Source organism: Diorhabda sublineata, chromosome 4 (assembly GCF_026230105.1).
Source record: "Diorhabda sublineata isolate icDioSubl1.1 chromosome 4, icDioSubl1.1, whole genome shotgun sequence".
NCBI classification, from domain to species: domain Eukaryota; kingdom Metazoa; phylum Arthropoda; class Insecta; order Coleoptera; family Chrysomelidae; genus Diorhabda; species Diorhabda sublineata.
Window position 1 is genome coordinate 35,701,255 of NC_079477.1, and position 21,768 is coordinate 35,723,022.

Below are 21,768 nucleotides of genomic sequence, written 5' to 3' on the forward strand. Positions count from 1 at the left end.
TAATAAAATTTCGTATTTATAGAAATATGTAATTTATTTAATTTTAATAGTTTGTTATGTCTAAATTTGTTACTGGATATTATATTTTTATAAAGTTGGTTCTTCTTTTTTAGTTTTAAACTTTAATAGACAGCTTAAGTCTGACGTCACAGAGACGGGCGGAGCTTATACCGACTCCAAACAATTTCGTTGAAAATGGTAAATGCCCATAAGCAATTTTTCATTTAGTGTTTTCGTGGTTTATGTGATAAAATAAGACTTTTCAGTTGAATATATTGTTGAAGGAACGTACTATTTAAGAGGTTTTTATTAGTTTTTCACGTAAGTTAATTTAACATATTAATTCTGCTTAAAAAATGTTGAGGTTATATCTGTTTTATTTTTGCAGTACATTTTTGTTTGTTTTTTTTTGTTTTGCAGATCCTTTTGTTGTTAAGAAAATAATGGCTTTTAAACATGTCCTAAAACTTTCCAGCATCAGTACTTTTATAGATGACACAATACTGGAAATACTGTTGGTTTTACCTGGCTATTGAAGGGGGAATCAACAAATTTGCTGGAAAATGGATATTCGGTAATTGAAGAAATAATTTCTTCCAAGGACTTTTTGAAAGATGCTCTAGATCATTTGAAGCAGATATATAATTTAAATGTTCGCCCAACTGGAGTATGGCTAACAAAATCAGGACTTCTTGGTGTTAGCCCTGATGGAATAATTGATGAAGAAGAAGCCATTGCAGAAGTGAAATGCCCATATTCTTTCAGAAACGATAAGTTATCCGAAAAATTGAGGAATTTTAATAAATATATAGTTTTTTATGATGATGAGGGTAACTTGATCTTAAATACAAGTCACAATTATTATCACCAAATTCAAGGAGCTATACATATTTTAAAAAAGAAAAAATGTTACTTATGTATTTATACCTTGAAGGAAACGGTTGTGACATTTGTAGAGTTTGACGATTCATGGAAAGAAAACATTTCACTCTTGGAAAATTTCTATATAGAACAACACTTACCAGAGTTGTTAGACAATTGAATAAAAATTTTTGACATGTTTTTCAATGTGATTTTAGGTTATTTTACAGTGTTAGGAGATAGAGTATACAGTTGGAAAAATCTTTACTATTTATTTTAGACTGTAAAGCCACTCTATGCAAATTTTTGTTTGCTGAGGATATCAGGAAATTATGTTTTTTAATATAAATGTCATTTTGTCAATAAAGATTTTTGAAACAAACTTTAGCTATTTTAAATTGCTGTATTGAATGTACTATAGTTGAGTGATTTTTTTTCTGTACAAAAACACTGCTTGTGGCTTAATAATTTATTTGAAGATTGTAAAGACTGACAAGAAATCAAATTGTATTTGTTTACTTTATGAAAATTGTAGATTGTATCAGATCAAGTCATTTATAAATAAAGTAAAATCTAAATATACATTTTTTAAATAAAAATTTCCAAACTTTTTACAAAAAAAGTCGAATAAGGAAATATATTGCTACAATAAAAAATATTTAAAACTCAAAATTATAATATGTCTATGTACTTTGGCTCAACTCCGTACAGTTAATCAATTCAGTTCACATTAAACGGCATAACCTACAGTATAGATCCTACCAATAATACTCCTCAACTTCTTTAATTGGAGGATATTGCAAGTTTGTGAGGGCTGCACACAGTTGAAAGATAATTGAAATTTGTGATATATAATATGATGGAACAAAATACACTATTCTTGGCCCGTTCTACATGAATTCTAGCCTTTGCAATTTCCTGAGTTTCTTATACTTGGGATTCTGTAAACTGTGGTGTTGTTAATTAAAAATGGAGGCATATTTAATGATACTTCTGTAGGGAGAAGTTCCTTAATCAAGAAACCTTTATCTGCTAATATCAAATCTCCAGCCACAACAAAGGTGATTACACCATTTGGTGCAACATCTACCAACATTTTTCATTTGTTTCAGTGTTTGTATGAATTGTAGGTGAATCTCTGGTTTTCCATGCTTGCTGGAATTGCTGAATAAATTTTGGTGCAATCCAAAATTATCCTACAATTTTTAAAATTCATAAAAGCAGTAGGGAAAGTGAAAGATTAAGTCTTAGCTTCATTAAGGTCATAAACAGTTGATTAAAAAGAACCATGAACAGCTTATTGGTTGGAATACCAGTATACATTAGTACACGAGCACCTTTGTTCTTCACAATTTCATAGCTGAACCTTGTTGATAACTTTTCCAGCTTCTCAGTTGATTCAACCACCTGCTGACGCAAAAAGTAATTCTCAGCATCTTGAAATGCAGATGATGGACTCAGTAGTGAAGCATCAAGTTAAATTTGAGTCACTTCATGATCTCGTTTTGAAGACCCTGGCAGTAGTTTGGTTGAAGGACCTGGTAGTGGTTCGGTTGAAGGTCCTGGTAGTAGCTCGGTCACAAGGTTTTTTACAGTTCACTTCCTAAAAAAAGTGGTTTATTAGACTAATGGACTTTCTGCAACAAAATACATACCTTTTTTCTGGTGATTTTATATTAAACTTCTTCTGAATATTGAAATCAAATAAATAAATTTAAAACATAAATCTTTGAAAAGTTAATGTTATCATTCTTTTACCTTATGAGAGAAATCCATCTATTCCTCTCGGTCTTGTTTTTTGGGAACCGAAAAAACTTACATGGATGCTTTGAACTGTAATGTTTACAGTCTGGAACAAAGCACATACCCATTCTGAAGCAGTCCTAGATCTTACAAACAGAAAAATTAATTTATTTATACTCGAAAACTGAAAGTCTAAAAAGTCTTTTTATCACATAAACCACGAAAACACTAATTATTATTATCATTTGATTGTTATAAGATCTAATTTAAATCAATATAAACGAGTTCGAATCAAATAAATAAACAAAAATAATTGTGGTGGTTGAAAATTGTTATAAACGAGGCTAAAAAAATAAAACGAGGAAAGAAATGTCATAATTGTCATTGTTGTGTCATGTGGTTTTCATTTAAAGTGAAGTTCTCAATTTTAAAAGGTAATTATGAGAAATCATTCAATAAAAGTGCCCAGATTGTATAAAGTATCTGCTCAAGTAGCTAAAGAAGTAAGCGAAGGAATAGGAAGTATTAAAAATATCGTTTACGAAAAACAGAAAAAACATCCCGTGAGTATCAATTTGATAAAAGGTTCCCCGTAAATTCCAGACAACTTTTTAGAATATAAAAGCTATATACGCCCTAGTAACCACCCTCTTTCAAAAATCTGAAGAAATCGAAATTTTATTAAAGCGATCCCAATTATTAATTAAAGAAATTAAATTTGATCCATGGTTGGCAAAAATTTTGATAGTGGAACTTTTATGGGGTAAAAAACACCTTCCAGGGCAAAGTAGACCCGAGAATACAATCCGAGCTTACGAACAAATATTTAAAGCGCATTTAAGCGATTCCGGGAGTAAAGAAAACGATTTTAAAGGTAAATTTTTATTTTCAGAATTATGGCCGACACCAGTGTGGATAATCGACCTCTTTTGACCCCGCAAACGAGGTTGGCGGCCCTAGCTATCGGCAAATTGTTATTTTTCAGTTTTTTAATGTTCACGGTACCGTTTATCACATTTTTTGGTACTAAATACTCTCTGAACTACTATTTCGATATCGTCGGGTTTTCTAATACAGTGTGGTCCGTTTTTACCAGTGTTATCGCAGTTAATTCGATAATTGCCGTTTACGTTTATATCGCTTATTTAGAACCTGATTATGACGAACATGGGAACGTTATTAAAGAAGAAACCGAAGATAAAAAACAAAAAATCAAATAAATTATTCATAATTTGAATTATTTTCGTTTTATTTAAAATAAATAACCAAAAAGAAACTAATTAATTATAATGTTGCGTTTTTATTCATATTGTATTTATATATTTTTTGGTTAGAATTTTGACGTTTCTCTTCTTTCTTATCTCTTATAACCAATTCAAAGTTATAGAACATCTTAATGTACTCTGAAATATTTAACTGTATAATCATATTTACATAGGCCGAGTTACAAATGACCGAACAATCACTTATAGGGAAAGTTTTCTATTTTGAGGTTATATTTTTAATTTTCGAAATAATTCATCATAGTGTTTAATAATCGATTATTTGTTTATTCGATATATCGAGAAATTCATAGATTTTTTTGTTCGATTTAGCTTTAAATTTATATATTTATATATACAGGGTGAGTTAAGAATATTGGGTACGTGTTTTTGGGTGTTTGATCGATTTGAATAATGATAGAGATTTGTAGGGACTAATTTGAGGCTTATTTTAGTTAAATAGTGATACAAAAACCATTTTTAGATAAGACAAAACCGAGGTACGTACGTGTTAATACGTTAAAATGCAGTTTAAACGAAGCAATAGAAGGATTTCGAGACGAAGGATGGATTTTAAGTCAATATTTAGATAAATCTAACTACGAGGGTTATTTAGAAAAAATTAAATCTCTAAATAACGACGAATTCGTTATAGATATACACGTATCTAATTTATTAGTATTTCCATCCGGCACTGAATTCTACAAACATCCCGCTTATAAAAATGGTACAATTATCCTTCAAGATAAAGTAAGTTCCATTCAAATCGACCCTACATTTTATCCCTTCGTCCCTTAATATTAAATTTTTTTCCAGGCGAGTTGTTTACCCGTTCAAATTTTAAATCCGGTTCCTGGTAGTACCGTTCTGGATATGTGCGCGGCTCCTGGGATGAAAACGACGCATCTGGCGGCGGTTATTAACGATAAAGGGGCGGTATACGCTACAGAGATGAATCAAAAACGATTCGAAGTTTTAAAAACCATCGTGTCCAGTTGCGGCGCCACCTGCGTTAAAACTATCAATAAGGACGTTTTGAGTTGTACCAAGGAGGATTTTAATGGCGTCGAATATATTTTGGTGGATCCCAGTTGTTCGGGAACAGGTAAATTCCGTTTCGGTTGTTTTGGATAACCCTGTGTATCATTGACGGAGAAGTTCGACACAATTCATCGATTTTTCATTCGATTAAATCGGGTATTTCAATACCTTTCGATTAATCGGAAAGTTTAACGTAATATATCGATTTTTCATTCGATTTAGCTCCAAATTTAGATTTTTAGATATACAGGGTGAAGTTAAAATTATGGGACTCATTTTTGGGGTATTTAATAACCGATTAATCGATAATTTCATTGAACCGTATCGATTTTTCATTCGAGTGCGATATATTATTTGAATATACAGTGTGAATCGATAATATCCTATCCGGTGTGTTTTTTTTTCAGGTATGTGCGATCGTACTGAGAAAACGGAAATTTGTCCTTCTCGTTTGGCGAGGTTGTCGGGCTTCCAAATAAAAATTCTCAGACACGCTCTGACGAAATTTCCGGATGTCAAAAGGGCGGTGTATTCCACTTGTTCTTTGTTACCGGAAGAAAACGAAGAAGTCGTCCGGCAGGTTTTGGAAACGAATTACAATTTCAAATTGGTGCCGGTCGGCGGATTAATCGGGGAAAATTGGAAAAATTTCGGTTCCGACGATTACGGAGATTTGGGAAGGTTCTGTATGTACGCGAAGCCCGAGGACGATTGCACCAACGGATTCTTCGTGGCGGTCTTCGAGAGGCTCGCCGAAGGCGAAGAAAATCCGTTTTTCAATACGAGGATTTTCAATTTCAAAAAACACGTCGAAGCCAACGATAAATGGAAAATGAAGAAACAGAAGAAGATGGAAAGGGAAATTGACAACGAAAATGGAATAATGGGAAAAAAAGAAGAAGATGAAGAACGTTTTTTGGATAAGAAACAGAACAAGAAGAAGAGAAATTACGGAAAAAGTCCAGAAGACGCGAATGTTGAAAAAGAAGAAGAAAATTTGTACGCGAACGAAGCGAAACGTGGAAAAAATAAGAAGAAAACTCCAAACGTGGCTGTAGAAGATCGACAAGACCTAAATAATGTTTTAGAATATGAAGAAGAGAAAAACGTCGCCTGTCATTCAGATTTATTCGAAAACACAAGAAAAAAGAAGAAGAAAACTCCAAACGTGGCTGTAGACGCTCAACCAGACCTAAATAATGATTTAGAAAAAGAAGAAGGAAAAAATATCGTCGATTCTTCAGATTTATCTAAAAAAAGAAAAAAAACGAAGAAGAAAACTCCAAACGTGACTGTAGACGATCAACAAGACCTAAATAATGATTTAGAAAAAGGAGAAGATGAAAACGTTGCCGGATCTTCCGGTTTGTCAGTGAAACGAAAAAAAAAAGAAGAACGAGAAAAAAGAATTAAATGAGGAAGGGAGCGAGAGAAAGAAGAAGAGGAATGAAGAGAGTAGAGGGCTCGAGGAGGAGGTAGTCGTAGGTGGAAAGAAAAAAAATATTAACAGAATAAATGTATAATTATTTGTTTTTTTTTTATTCCTTCCTATAACCTTCATTATCCTTGTATTGATATCCTTTTTCTATTATTTTAAGTATTTCCTACAGTTTTCCAAATTTTTTTTATACTTTTTGACTTAGTTTTCGAGTTTCCAGCCCTGTAATTTTACATTCTTCGTCGATTTCGTCAAATTTCTTCGATTTTTTTTCCAACTTTGAAGTCTTCTTCTTTATTGCAAAGTTTCGTCAAGTTTTTTTAGAAGTTATCTACCCCTTTCACTTTATATAATTAATTTATCTATGTTTCTTTTGTACATTGTCTATTTTTCAGTATTAGTTCATTTTTTGTTACTATTTTTGTCTACCTTGTTTCTATTCAAAATTTTTTTTTCGATTTCTTCATAAAATGATAAATCCATGTTCTGCTTGTCACTTTTTGAGAATTTGAACCTCTTCATGGTTTATTTTTCTATGCTTTTATTTCTTATGACAGCTGACGTAATTTTTTTAACAAGTTTTTATTCTCAATACCACTATTTTTTTATTTCCTCCTACCGTTTTCTCCTATTTTGCTTCTTTTATATTGAAAATTTCCCATTTCCTTGTATTTTTCCCTAAAATATTCAATGTTCACTCCTATATATTTTTGAATCTCTACATACTTTATTTATCTATGTTTTTCTCTCAAGTTACAATTCACATACAGTTTTCGTCTAATTTTTTTCTATAACCACTTTTTTAATATTTTCTCACTATTATTTTCTTTTTTATCAACAAAACTTCCTCATTTTGCTCAATTTTTTCATATAATAATGAATTAATGTTCTGTATCTCATCTCTGAGAATTTGAACCTCTACATTTACTATTTCTCTATGCTTTAATTTGTAAAGATAGTTGACATAATTTTTTTACCAAATTTTTATTCTCTATAACACTATTTTATTAATTTTTTTCACTATTTCAATTTATTTTGCTTCTTCAATTCTCAAAATTTCCCATTACCTTCAATTTTTCGTTAAAATAATTAGTGATTGCTCTTTATGTCATGTCTTAAAAAATTGAACCTCTATATGTATTATTTATCTATGTTTTTCTTTCAAGCTACAATTCACGTACAGTTTTCATATAATTTTTTCTTATAACTAATTTTTCAATATTTTTCTCACGATTTTATCCTTTTTGATTCGTTTTATTATGAGAAATTTCCATTTTTCTTTAGTCTTTTTGACAGAAATCAGTTTTATCAATACCTCATCTAAAGTTACCTCTAAGATTTTTGTTTATCTATATTTATTTACGAACGCTGAATTTAAATTCAAAGCAATCTTGAATTTCCAACCAATCACGTTATTTATTTATAAAATATTCCAATAGATAAAAATATTATTAATATAAATCATACTTTAATTTATAAAAAAAACGGTGACGACATCTATTGCGAACTAGCATAACTAACAAAATAACGTTTCATTAATGTATATATTTAAAATAATATTAATAATGATGTTGTTTAATAGTATATTTTCTCTATAAATATACGTAACATATAATTATATTACCACAAATAGTAATAAATATAAATAAATATATACATATAATAAAAGGAATAAGGGGGTTGCATAACTTTTTATTTATTATGGCGCATGAGTCAAACGAATAAGTCTGTCAATTGGTAATAAGTCGTGAGCAGTCAGCAGAGGGACAGTTTTTATCAAACAGCAGTTTAGTATTAATTTTATTTGTGCTCCGAAGTAACGTAATTATTCCCTATGCGTTAAATTAATCAACAAACTCACTTTACGTTTTAAACAAACATAAATCAATTTAGTAAAGCGCAAAGTTTGGTTATTACTGAAAAATGTTCAACTGCTACAGTACCCCACGGGATATCAGTTCGAAAGTGTTTAGTGTCTATTTGAAGTGATTACATGTTATGGAATACCACTGTGATATTGACCCGTTTATAAACACACATCGGGATTGTTTATCGAGTTAATAATGTCGGGTAATTTTATGAATACGGATAAGGAACATAAATCGCCGAGGGAGAGTGGCGAGGATTCGGAAGATGAAAGCGAAATTTTAGAGGAAAGTCCTTGCGGTAGATGGTTGAAACGACGCGAAGAGGTAAGTTGGAAATATTTTGTTAACCTCTAACCTAACTAGTTTGATACCGGCGACCATTTTGGTAAAAACATGACTCACTTCGCATGCCCTTAGTAGAACATCGATTTTGACGCCTATTTTCAATAGAGATTTTCTTTACGTCGACTGTTGTCTGGTCAGGGAAAACACTATATCTAAATGTGGTTAAATAGGTTCTTAAAATAAAACTTTACATATTTTCTTCATTCTATATTATTTCAGTAATAATATATAATAAAAACATCGGTATTTTTTCACATTAATACGAAAATCTGATCAAACTACATCAGATTTTTAACAAAAATTCAAAAATTATTTATTTTTGTAATGTTATTAAAACAAAAATGATAAGTTTTAACTGTTACATACCAAATTTTCTTTTTGTGTTAATATTTACCGTGTTGTTTAACCATATGGATGATTTTATTAATTATTTTTTTCGTAATCTAATTAGATTAGTTGCCTTTATAGAAAACTTTTCGTTTCTTGTTTCCAGTTATTTTTAGATATTCTCAAGAACTATGACCTTTTATACCAGTATATATATATTTATACGGCAACCGGTTTTTACTTATAGCGAATTAAATGTCGATAGTTTTTTGTATTGAGTCTCAATGGAGATGATCTATCGTTAATTTACATTATTTAGATGTTAATCGAGTTGAGCGACCCTAAAGAATTCGTTTTACGACGTACGAGAAAATATTTTTAATGGTGATTTAATTAATCGCATTACCCTCGTAGAAATATCTGTTTCGAATTAAAACTATGGATATTATGTTAGATATATTGAAAATTTGATTTTTTAACGTAAATATTGTTTATAAAAAGTAATTGATTGACACGTTTTTGGTTGTGATGTTTTTTAATTTGGAATAATGTCAGAAGGGTTTTCTTATGTGTGACAAGGTCGACGGTTTCGTGATCTAATTTGTGTCGGTTATGGCGGAATTGCTTTTTCTGTTATATTAAAATGTTTTTCTGTAAACTTTCGTAATATTTCATCGATATTTCACTAGATACAAGCTGATAAAGTTCAACATAGTTTTCTTAAGGAAATTTTTTTGTTTTATGCAATTTAGCTCCCTGTATCTCGAAAATACCACACGTTAGAGTATTACTGATTGTTTTCCCTCGTGAACTAATCATTCCAAAACACTTTTTCATAATATCAACTCGATTTAGTCAGTCTTTTATTGCTTATAATTATGAAAATACTGTGATCCTTTTTCTAATAATATATCCTGTATCCTTAATCCTATATATTTGTATATTTGAACTATCGAAAGAAGATTAATTTCTTTTAGAACTGAGAAATTTTGATCATATTCTATCGATTTTTTCACGAGATACAAGCTGATAAAGTTCAACATAGTTTTTTTAAGGAAATTTTTTTGTTTAATGCAATTTGGCTCCCTGTATCTCGATAATACCACACGTTAGAGTATTACTGATTGTTTTCCCTCGTGAACTAATCATTCCAAAACACTTTTTCATAATATCAACTCGATTTAGTCAGTCTTTTATTGCTTATAATTATGAAAATACTGTGATCCTTTTTCTAATAATATATCCTGTATCCTTAATCCTATATATTTGTATATTTGAACTATCGAAAGAAGATTAATTTCTTTGAGAACTGAGAAATTTTGATCATATTCTATCGATTTTTTCACGAGATACAAGCTGATAAAGTTCAACATAGTTTTTTCAAGGAAATTTTTTTGTTTAATGCAATTTGGCTCCCTGTATCTCGATAATACCACACGTTAGACTATTACTGATTGTTTTCCCTCGTGAATTAATCATTCCAAAACACTTTTTCATAATATCAACTCGATTTAGTCAGTTTTTTATTGATTATAATTATGAAAATACTGTGATCCTTTTTCTAATAATATATCCTGTATCCTTAATCCTATATATTTGTATATTTGAACTATCGAAAGAAGATTAATTTCTTTTAGAACTGAGAAATTTTGATCATATTCTATCGATTTTTTCACGAGATACAAGCTGATAAAGTTCAACATAGTTTTTTTAAGGAAATTTTTTTGTTTAATGCAATTTGGCTCCCTGTATCTCGATAATACCACACGTTAGACTATTACTGATTGTTTTCCCTCGTGAATTAATCATTCCAAAACACTTTTTCATAATATCAACTCGATTTAGTCAGTCTTTTATTGCTTATAATTATGAAAATACTGTGATCCTTTTTCTAATTATTTATCCTGTATCCTTAATCGTATACATTTGTATATATGAACTATCGAAAGAAGATTAATTTCTTTTAGAACTGAGAAATTTTGATCATATTCCATCGATTTTTTCACGAGATACAAGCTGATAAAGTTCAACATAGTTTTTTTAAGGAAATTTTTTTGTTTAATTCAATTTGGCTCCCTGTATCTCGATAATACCACACGTTAGACTATTACTGATTGTTTTCCCTCGTGAATTAATCATTCCAAAACACTTTTTCATAATATCAACTCGATTTAGTCAGTCTTTTATTGCTTATAATTATGAAAATACTGTGATCCTTTTTCTAATAATATATCCTGTATCCTTAATCCTATATATTTGTATATTTGAACTATCGAAAGAAGATTAATTTCTTTGAGAACTGAGAAATTTTGATCATATTCTATCGATTTTTTCACGAGATACAAGCTGATAAAGTTCAACATAGTTTTCTTAAGGAAATTTTTTTGTTTTATGCAATTTGGCTCCCTGTATCTCGAAAATACCACACGTTAGAGTATTACTGATTGTTTTCCCTCGTGAACTAATCATTCCAAAACACTTTTTCATAATATCAACTCGATTTAGTCAGTCTTTTATTGCTTATAATTATGAAAATACTGTGATCCTTTTTCTAATAATATATCCTGTATCCTTAATCCTATATATTTGTATATTTGAACTATCGAAAGAAGATTAATTTCTTTTAGAACTGAGAAATTTTGATCATATTCCATCGATTTTTTCACGAGATACAAGCTGATAAAGTTCAACATAGTTTTCTTAAGGAAATTTTTTTGTTTTATGCAATTTAGCTCCCTGTATCTCGAAAATACCACACGTTAGACCACTGCTGATTTTTTACCACGTAAAGCAATCATTATAAAACAACTCTTGTTAATATTAACTGGATATATTCAGTTTTCTAATGTACAGGTTCGTTTAAATTTCACGGTATCGAATTTTGAAGAGTAAACTGTTTTTAAAAATAAATATTACTAATTTTAATACCCATTATTCATTTCCATTAATCACTGCTGCATCACATTTCTAAAAACACATTAAAAAACTTCATAACATCAAAACATTTTTCTCGTTTCGTAGTTTTTGTATCGAAATGATTTTTTTCAAAAAACTCATCGTCATAAGTTTGATTAGATATCTCGAATCCCATCTCTAACATTAAATATTAAACTTGACGCGCATTAAGCCTGTTAAATTTTATTTTTATCCTTCGAGGAGTTGCGTCATGTTTGTTTCAATATATCTACACAATTTTTTTTTGCCAAAATCTTCCGTATCTTCAAAAAAAAATTATTTCGAATTTCGAAAATATCGATTTTTGACCGGAAGTACAATTTGTTATAGTCCATTCGTTAATCGGGCCGCGTTTTATGAACATCAACCTTGTTTTTATTGCTTTCGATCGGGCGAAAGTGCTTCGTATTCTAAACGAATTGATTATGACAAGAATTTGATCGATAAAATCGAGTAGCGATGAGGTTTTGATTGTTTTATTGTTTTCAAGGTTATATTGGCGGTTTCAAGGTCGTTGCACTTGTCGATGATGTTAATGAGGACCACGTTGCCGGTGTTTGCAGATTTGTGTAACGGTCTGGCGTATTTCGATTTATAATAATTGTAACGGTTAGTTTGGAGTGAAAAAAAAAGTGGGTCTCTGTCTATGGCATTGTCTGACGAATTTCGTATACCAAGATGAGTAATAAATCATTTGGAATCGAGTATTTATAGATTTGAATATTTGTTGTTTTAAATATGTGGTCAGTTTATGAAGGTAATAATGAAGAATGCAGTTTATGAGATACAATGTTAACAATGCGTAAAAAATTTTAGAATAAACTTTCTAAAAAAACCTTCTATTGCTTAAAAATTTTTATAGACCACATTTCCAAAAATATCGAGCTCATATTCTAGAATAGTCTTCCTAAAAGATTAATGAATAAAGAAGAAAATCAAGAATATAGAGAATTAAGAGATTTTTGAGATATAGTGTGAACAATATTAAAAAACTTTCCAAAAAAAACCTTCTTTTGTTTAAAAATTCCTACAGACCACATTTCTAAAAATATCGAGCTCATATTCTAGAACAGTCTTCCTAAAAGATCAACGAATAAGGAAAAAAATCAAGAATATCAAGAAGAAAGGGATTTATAAGATATAGTGTGAACAATATTAAGAAACTTTCTAAAAAAACCTTCTATTGTCTAAAAATTCCTACAGACCATATTTCTAAAAATATTAAGCTCATATTCTAGTATAGTCTTTCTAAAAGATCAACGAATAAAGAAAAAAATCAAGAATATCGAGAAGAAAAGGATTTCTGAGATATAATGTGAACAATATTAAGAAACTTTCTAAAAAAACCTTCTATTGTCTAAAAATTCCTACAGACAACATTTCTAAAAATAACGAGCTCATATTCTAGTATAGTCTTTCTAAAAGATTAACGAATAAAGAAAAAAATCAAGAATATCGAGAAGAAAAGGATTTCTGAGATATAATGTGAACAATATTAAGAAACTTTCTAAAAAAACCTTCTATTGTCTAAAAATTCCTACAGACCATATTTCTAAAAATATTAAGCTCATATTCTAGTATAGTCTTTCTAAAAGATCAACGAATAAAGAAAAAAATCAAGAATATCGAGAAGAAAAGGATTTCTGAGATATAATGTGAACAATATTAAGAAACTTTCTAAAAAAACCTTCTATTGTCTAAAAATTCCTACAGACCATATTTCTAAAAATATTAAGCTCATATTCTAGTATAGTCTTTCTAAAAGATCAACGAATAAAGAAAAAAATCAAGAATATCGAGAAGAAAAGGATTTCTGAGATATAATGTGAACAATATTAAGAAACTTTCTAAAAAAACCTTCTATTGTCTAAAAATTCCTACAGACCATATTTCTAAAAATATTAAGCTCATATTCTAGAATAGTCTTCCTAAAAGATCAATGAATAAAGAAAAAAATCAAGAATATCGAGAAGAAAAGGATTTCTGAGATATAGTGTCAACAATGTTAAAAAACTTTCAATTGTTTAAAAATTCCTACAGACCATATTTCTAAAAATATTAAGCTCATATTCTAGAATAGTCTTTCTAAAAGATAAATGAATAAAGAAAAAAAATCAAGAATATAGAGAATTAAGAGATTTTTGAGATATAGTGTGAACAATATTAAAAAACTTTCCAAAAAAACCTTCTTCTGTTTAAAAATTCCTACAGACCACATTTCCAAAAATATCGAGCTCATATTCTAGAATAGTCTTTCTAAAAGATCAACGAATAAAGAAAAAAATCAAGAATATCGAGAAAAAAGGGATATTTGAGATATAGTGTGAACAATATTAAAAAACTTTCTAAAAAAACCTTCTAGTGTCTAAAAATTCCTACAGACCACATTTCTAAAAATATCGAGCTCATATTCTAGAATAGTCTTTCTAAAAGATCAATGAATATAGAAAAAAATCAAGAATATCGAGAAAAAAGGGATATTTGAGATATAGTGTGAACAATATTAAAAAACTTTCTAAAAAAACCTTCTAGTGTTTAAAAATTGCCACAGACCACATTTCTAAAAATATCGAGCTCATATTCTAGAATAGTCTTCCTAAAAGATAAATGAATAAAGAAAAAAATCAAGAATATCGAGAAGAAAGGGATTTCTGGGATATAGTGTGAACAATGTTAAAAAACTTTCTACAAAAACCTTCTATTGTCTAAAAATTCCTACAGACCACATTTCTAAAAATATCGAGCTCATATTCTAGAATAGTCTTCCTAAAAGATAAATGAATAAAGAAAAAAATCAAGAATATCGAGAAGAAAGGGATTTCTGGGATATAGTGTGAACAATGTTAAAAAACTTTCTACAAAAACCTTCTATTGTCTAAAAATTCCTACAGACCACATTTCCAAAAATATCGAGCTCATATTCTAGAATAGTCTTCCTAAAAGATTAATGAATAAAGAAAAAAATCAAGAATATAGAGAGTTGAGAGATTTTTGAGATATAGTGTGAAAAAGGTTAAAAAACTTCCCATAGTGTGAATAAGATGAAAAAAATTCAAAAAAAACCTTCCATTACTTAAAAAATCCTACAGACCACATTTTCGGAAATATCAAGCTCATAATTTAGAATAATATTAACATGAGATCAATTTATACAGGAAAAAATAAAAAGTAGAAAAATTTCGTAGATATACAAGCGATAAAAAAATTTCAAAGTTCGATCTTATAATTTCGAAAAACCAAATATAAACAACATTTTCATCATATCAAAAAAAAAACGTCAATTAAACGATTTTTATAGATTAGACTTAGATATGTTACAACAAAAGTCAACACCCTGTATATAATCAACGACAACAATGTTCTAGATAATTCCAGAAACTTCCGCGCCGTTTTATACCAACTTATTTTCAGTTTATTCGTGAAAAATAATTTGTTTACAAACAAAATCATCGACGCGTTTTTCTTATCGGACTTTTTTATTTTTCGATATCGATAAATCACGTCCGCCCTTTCTAAATTCAGGTTAAAACGATTACAATGTAAATAACATTCTATTCAGTACTGAAGAAGCACGACGAAGCCGAAACTGGGTTCAAAACACAACCACCGGACGACGTTCGGCATCACTAACGTCATAAATGACATGCGTCAACTGTTATTTGTCGTCCGTCATTTGTTCTATGTTTTAATTGACGTTTGTGACGTACGACGCACGAAACGGCTGGTCATATATGATGTACGTGATTTATGAATGACGACAGCTCTTCCGCGCGCCATCTATTACCGTTTTCAGGAATGTAAATTATAAATTTTGTATACGGTTGTATATTTTTCGATTATCCCTCGTATTGTGCTCTATTATATCGTTTCGAAAAGGAAAATTTGAATGTTTTTTATGTATATAAAGAGGACGTGGATTAAATTGAAAAATTGCTCTCAATGATTTATATAATGAAACATTCGTAGTTTCAAATTGGCCAGTAAAATTATTTGCGAAATACCCTGTGGAAATATCAATTTACAGTTTTTTGTTTGTCGTCTTTTTATAAAACATAATATTGTTTTGATATTCGTCGTTTTCGATTCTAAAAAATAGAGTATTAATTTACAAGGCTTTCAAGGTCAATGCTCAAAAAATCGTGGCCTTGTTAACTTTCAAAATCTACTGGGATTCTTATTTAAAAATTGTTTGTTTTGTTTTAAATATATTTATCGACGTACCGATGTTTGTTTTTGATAAAATGAGGTTTGTATTGTATTATTATCGAATTTTTTTGGTAATGAAACAGTTCGAAAGCTGAATATAATATGTATACAGGGAGAGTATTTAATTTGGAATGTATACGAGTACAAAATGTTTTTTGAGAAATTATAGTATGTAATATATATATATGTATGAAATATATATTTTTCTTATTGTTTATATTATATCTCAGAAATTCTTTAACATTTGGAACTTTTCATTTTTTATCCTTGTTGAGTCATCCTTCGGGAATAGTTTTCTAGAATATGAGTTTGATTTTTTCGAAAATATGGTCTGTAGGATTTTTTATATAATAGAAGGTTTTTTTGACATTTTGTTTTACTTGCTAATACTTTATCTCAGAAATTCCTTCGTTTCGATTGATTTCGATTTTTTTTCTTAGTAATTTGATCCTTCAGGAATACTTTTCTAGAATATGAGCTCTATATTTAGGAAAATAAGGTCTGTAGGATTTTTTATATAATAGAAGGTTTTTTTGACATTTTGTTTTACTTGCTCATACTTTATCTCAGAAATTCTTTCGTTTCGATTGATTTCGATTTTTTTTCTTAGTAATTTGTCCTTCAGGAATACTTTCCTAGAATATGAGCTCTATATTTTGGAAAATATGGTCTGTAGGATTTTTTATATAATAGAAGGTTTTTTTGACATTTTGTTTTACTTGCTAATACTTTATCTCAGAAATTCCTTCGTTTCGATTGATTTCGATTTTTTTTCTTAGTAATTTGATCCTTCAGGAATACTTTTCTAGAATATGAGCTCTATATTTTCGAAAATATGGTCTGTAGGATTTTTTATATAATAGAAGGTTTTTTTGACATTTTGTTTTACTTGCTAATACTTTATCTCAGAAATTCTTTCGTTTCGATTGATTTCGATTTTTTTTCTTGGTAATTTGATCCTTCAGGAATACTTTTCTAGAATATGAGCTCTATATTTTGGAAAATATGGTCTGTAGGATTTTTTATATAATAGAAGGTTTTTTTGACATTTTGTTTTACTTGCTAATACTTTATCTCAGAAATTCTTTCGTTTCGATTGATTTCGATTTTTTTTCTTAGTAATTTGATCCTTCAGGAATACTTTTCTAGAATATTAGCTCTATATTTTGGAAAATAAGGTCTGTAGGATTTTTTATATAATAGAAGGTTTTTTCGACATTTTGTTTTACTTACACACACTGTATCTCATAAATTCTTTCGTTCCGAGTATTCTTGGTTTTTTTCTCAGTAAATTGATCCTTCAAGAATACTTTTCTAGAATATGAGCTCTATATTTAGGAAAATAAGGTCTGTAGAATTTTTTATATAATAGAAGGTTTTTTTGACATTTTGTTTTACTTGCTAATACTTTATCTCAGAAATTCTTTCGTTTCGATTGATTTCGATTTTTTTTCTTAGTAATTTGATCCTTCAGGAATACTTTTCTAGAATATGAGCTCTATATTTTGGAAAATAAGGTCTGTAGGATTTTTTATATAATAGAAGGTTTTTTCGACATTTTGTTTTACTTACACACACTGTATCTCATAAATTCTTTCGTTCCGAGTATTCTTGGTTTTTTTCTCAGTAAATTGATCCTTCAAGAATACTTTTCTAGAATATGAGCTCTATATTTAGGAAAATAAGGTCTGTAGGATTTTTTATATAATAGAAGGTTTTTTTGACATTTTGTTTTACTTACACACACTGTATCTCATAAATTCTTTCGTTCCGAGTATTCTTGGTTTTTTTCTCAGTAAATTGATCCTTCAAGAATACTTTTCTAGAATATGAGCTCTATATTTAGGAAAATAAGGTCTGTAGAATTTTTTATATAATAGAAGGTTTTTTTGACATTTTGTTTTACTTGCTAATACTTTATCTCAGAAATTCTTTCGTTTCGATTGATTTCGATTTTTTTTCTTAGTAATTTGATCCTTCAGGAATACTTTTCTAGAATATGAGCTCTATATTTTCGAAAATATGGTCTGTAGGATTTTTTATATAATAGAAGGTTTTTTTGACATTTTGTTTTACTTGCTAATACTTTATCTCAGAAATTCTTTCGTTTCGATTGATTTCGATTTTTTTTCTTGGTAATTTGATCCTTCAGGAATACTTTTCTAGAATATGAGCTCTATATTTTGGAAAATATGGTCTGTAGGATTTTTTATATAATAGAAGGTTTTTTTGACATTTTGTTTTACTTGCTAATACTTTATCTCAGAAATTCTTTCGTTTCGATTGATTTCGATTTTTTTTCTTAGTAATTTGATCCTTCAGGAATACTTTTCTAGAATATTAGCTCTATATTTTGGAAAATAAGGTCTGTAGGATTTTTTATATAATAGAAGGTTTTTTCGACATTTTGTTTTACTTACACACACTGTATCTCATAAATTCTTTCGTTCCGAGTATTCTTGGTTTTTTTCTCAGTAAATTGATCCTTCAAGAATACTTTTCTAGAATATGAGCTCTATATTTAGGAAAATAAGGTCTGTAGAATTTTTTATATAATAGAAGGTTTTTTTGACATTTTGTTTTACTTGCTAATACTTTATCTCAGAAATTCTTTCGTTTCGATTGATTTCGATTTTTTTTCTTAGTAATTTGATCCTTCAGGAATACTTTTCTAGAATATGAGCTCTATATTTTGGAAAATAAGGTCTGTAGGATTTTTTATATAATAGAAGGTTTTTTCGACATTTTGTTTTACTTACACACACTGTATCTCATAAATTCTTTCGTTCCGAGTATTCTTGGTTTTTTTCTCAGTAAATTGATCCTTCAAGAATACTTTTCTAGAATATGAGCTCTATATTTAGGAAAATAAGGTCTGTAGGATTTTTTATATAATAGAAGGTTTTTTTGACATTTTGTTTTACTTACACACACTGTATCTCATAAATTCTTTCGTTCCGAGTATTCTTGGTTTTTTTCTCAGTAAATTGATCCTTCAAGAATACTTTTCTAGAATATGAGCTCTATATTTAGGAAAATAAGGTCTGTAGAATTTTTTATATAATAGAAGGTTTTTTTGACATTTTGTTTTACTTGCTAATACTTTATCTCAGAAATTCTTTCGTTTCGATTGATTTCGATTTTTTTTCTTAGTAATTTGATCCTTCAGGAATACTTTTCTAGAATATTAGCTCTATATTTTGGAAAATAAGGTCTGTAGGATTTTTTATATAATAGAAGGTTTTTTCGACATTTTGTTTTACTTACACACACTGTATCTCATAAATTCTTTCGTTCCGAGTATTCTTGGTTTTTTTCTCAGTAAATTGATCCTTCAAGAATACTTTTCTAGAATATGAGCTCTATATTTAGGAAAATAAGGTCTGTAGAATTTTTTATATAATAGAAGGTTTTTTTGACATTTTGTTTTACTTGCTAATACTTTATCTCAGAAATTCTTTCGTTTCGATTGATTTCGATTTTTTTTCTTAGTAATTTGATCCTTCAGGAATACTTTTCTAGAATATTAGCTCTATATTTTGGAAAATAAGGTCTGTAGGATTTTTTATATAATAGAAGGTTTTTTCGACATTTTGTTTTACTTACACACACTGTATCTCATAAATTCTTTCGTTCCGAGTATTCTTGGTTTTTTTCTCAGTAAATTGATCCTTCAAGAATACTTTTCTAGAATATGAGCTCTATATTTAGGAAAATAAGGTCTGTAGAATTTTTTATATAATAGAAGGTTTTTTTGACATTTTGTTTTACTTGCTAATACTTTATCTCAGAAATTCTTTCGTTTCGATTGATTTCGATTTTTTTTCTTAGTAATTTGATCCTTCAGGAATACTTTTCTAGAATATTAGCTCTATATTTTGGAAAATAAGGTCTGTAGGATTTTTTATATAATAGAAGGTTTTTTCGACATTTTGTTTTACTTACACACACTGTATCTCATAAATTCTTTCGTTCCGAGTATTCTTGGTTTTTTTCTCAGTAAATTGATCCTTCAAGAATACTTTTCTAGAATATGAGCTCTATATTTAGGAAAATAAGGTCTGTAGAATTTTTTATATAATAGAAGGTTTTTTTGACATTTTGTTTTACTTGCTAATACTTTATCTCAGAAATTCTTTCGTTTCGATTGATTTCGATTTTTTTTCTTAGTAATTTGATCCTTCAGGAATACTTTTCTAGAATATTAGCTCTATATTTAGGAAAATAAGGTCTGTAGAATTTTTTATATAATAGAAGGTTTTTTCGACATTTTGTTTTACTTACACACACTGTATCTCATAAATTCTTTCGTTCCGAGTATTCTTGGTTTTTTTCTCAGTAAATTGATCCTTCAAGAATACTTTTCTAGAATATGAGCTCTATATTTAGGAAAATAAGGTCTGTAGGATTTTTTATATAATAGAAGGTTTTTTTGACATTTTGTTTTACTTGCTAATACTTTATCTCAGAAATTCTTTCGTTTCGATTGATTTCGATTTTTTTTCTTAGTAATTTGATCCTTCAGGAATACTTTTCTAGAATATGAGCTCTATATTTTGGAAAATAAGGTCTGTAGGATTTTTTATATAATAGAAGGTTTTTTCGACATTTTGTTTTACTTACACACACTGTATCTCATAAATTCTTTCGTTCCGAGTATTCTTGGTTTTTTTCTCAGTAAATTGATCCTTCAAGAATACTTTTCTAGAATATGAGCTCTATATTTTCGAAAATATGGTCTAGAATTTTTTGTATAATAGAAGGTTTTTTGACATTTTGTTTTACTTACACATACTGTAACTCAGAAATTCTTTCGTTTCGAGTATTCTTGGTTTTTTTTCTCAGTAAATTGATCCTTCGGGAATATTTTTTTAGAATATAAGCTTGATATTTTCGAAAATGTGGTCTATAGGAATTTCCAAATAACATTTAGTTATGACGCCCCATACAGCATAATTTCAAAAAATTCTTTCGAATTAAATTTCTAAAACGCATAGAGAAATATTTCAGTCTGTAATTTATATAAAGTTTCAACAGAGCAACCCGTCTAGATTGCCAACTAACCATTTATATAAATGCATTTAAACGAGGTTTTAGTAAAAGATGGTACAGACATTAACTACCACAGATTAAAACTTTAATTTTTTTAAAAACTCTTCCAGTTTCATCAATATAAACATAAAAATAAAAAATTTACACGAAAAGATCATCAATTTTTGTTGTAGTAATAAAAACATCGTCAAGATAAAAAAATTTATTATGAATTTTACGTAAATATATAAGAAGAAAATCAAAATTTCATACAATTAATTTTTATAAAAATAATTCTAGTACTTTTTCTATGAATTGTTTGTTATGAATAAATTAGTAAATAGTAAAAAATGTATCTACCCAACCGAGTCGTAACCACGCAATCGCATTAACCTCTTTCCAAAAATCTCTATCTCGTGAGTCATATCACTTCAAGTGCATTCACCCCAGCACGACATACCTTCGCTAAAATAGAATAAATTGCGAAATATTTTTCGTTTCTTCTTCTTTTTCTTCTTCTATTTTCCAGTCGAAGTGTGTTTTCGTATAGGGTGAGCGATTTGTGCAGATAAACGAATTTATTTGCGCGTAATAAATTTGGAAAAATATTTGTTAGGCTTTACCTTGAGATGAACGTGCTATCTGGTTGTATAACTATAATTAACTGATAATAGAAAATGAATTTCGTTAC

General features: G+C 28.8%; 2 protein-coding genes and 2 long non-coding RNA genes across 4 annotated transcripts in view; 3 read left to right on the forward strand and 1 right to left on the reverse strand.

Moving 5' to 3' along the window:
• Nucleotides 1-148: 148 nt before the first annotated feature.
• LOC130443300 (uncharacterized) lies at nucleotides 149-1,243 on the forward strand. Its single transcript, XR_008909837.1, has 2 exons — nucleotides 149-321; nucleotides 421-1,243. It is a non-coding gene; the product is annotated as an uncharacterized LOC130443300 (long non-coding RNA).
• Nucleotides 1,244-1,315: 72 nt separating this feature from the next.
• On the reverse strand, nucleotides 1,316-2,912 carry LOC130443298 (uncharacterized). The gene is made up of 3 exons (XR_008909836.1): nucleotides 2,620-2,912; nucleotides 2,517-2,548; nucleotides 1,316-2,464 (listed from the first exon to the last, which is right to left on the reverse strand). It is a non-coding gene; the product is annotated as an uncharacterized LOC130443298 (long non-coding RNA).
• Nucleotides 2,913-2,975: 63 nt separating this feature from the next.
• LOC130443301 (28S rRNA (cytosine-C(5))-methyltransferase) lies at nucleotides 2,976-6,436 on the forward strand. The gene is made up of 5 exons (XM_056777866.1): nucleotides 2,976-3,167; nucleotides 3,220-3,478; nucleotides 4,351-4,616; nucleotides 4,683-4,971; nucleotides 5,315-6,436. The coding sequence occupies exons 1-5, from the start codon at nucleotides 3,045-3,047 to the stop codon at nucleotides 6,322-6,324; spliced, it is 1,947 nt and encodes a 648-aa protein (XP_056633844.1). The 5' UTR covers nucleotides 2,976-3,044; the 3' UTR covers nucleotides 6,325-6,436.
• A 1,634-nt stretch (nucleotides 6,437-8,070) lies between these two features.
• The window catches only part of LOC130443302 (nuclear receptor-binding protein homolog), a 45,800-nt gene continuing 32,102 nt past the window's right edge, over nucleotides 8,071-21,768 (forward strand). Inside the window, exon 1 of the mRNA XM_056777867.1 lies at nucleotides 8,071-8,537. Coding sequence (XP_056633845.1) covers nucleotides 8,409-8,537 — 129 coding nt within the window. The 5' untranslated portion in view covers nucleotides 8,071-8,408. The remainder of the gene's footprint in view (nucleotides 8,538-21,768) is intronic.

Coding starts and splice junctions, on each gene's coding strand:
- LOC130443301 (XM_056777866.1), top strand. CDS start 3,045: ATGAGAAATCATTCAATAAAAGTGCCCAGATTGTATAAAGTATCTGCT. Junction 3,168..3,219: donor AAAAACAGAAAAAACATCCC/GTGAGTATCAAT, acceptor ACAACTTTTTAG/AATATAAAAGCTATATACGC. Junction 4,972..5,314: donor TCCCAGTTGTTCGGGAACAG/GTAAATTCCGTT, acceptor TTTTTTTTTCAG/GTATGTGCGATCGTACTGAG.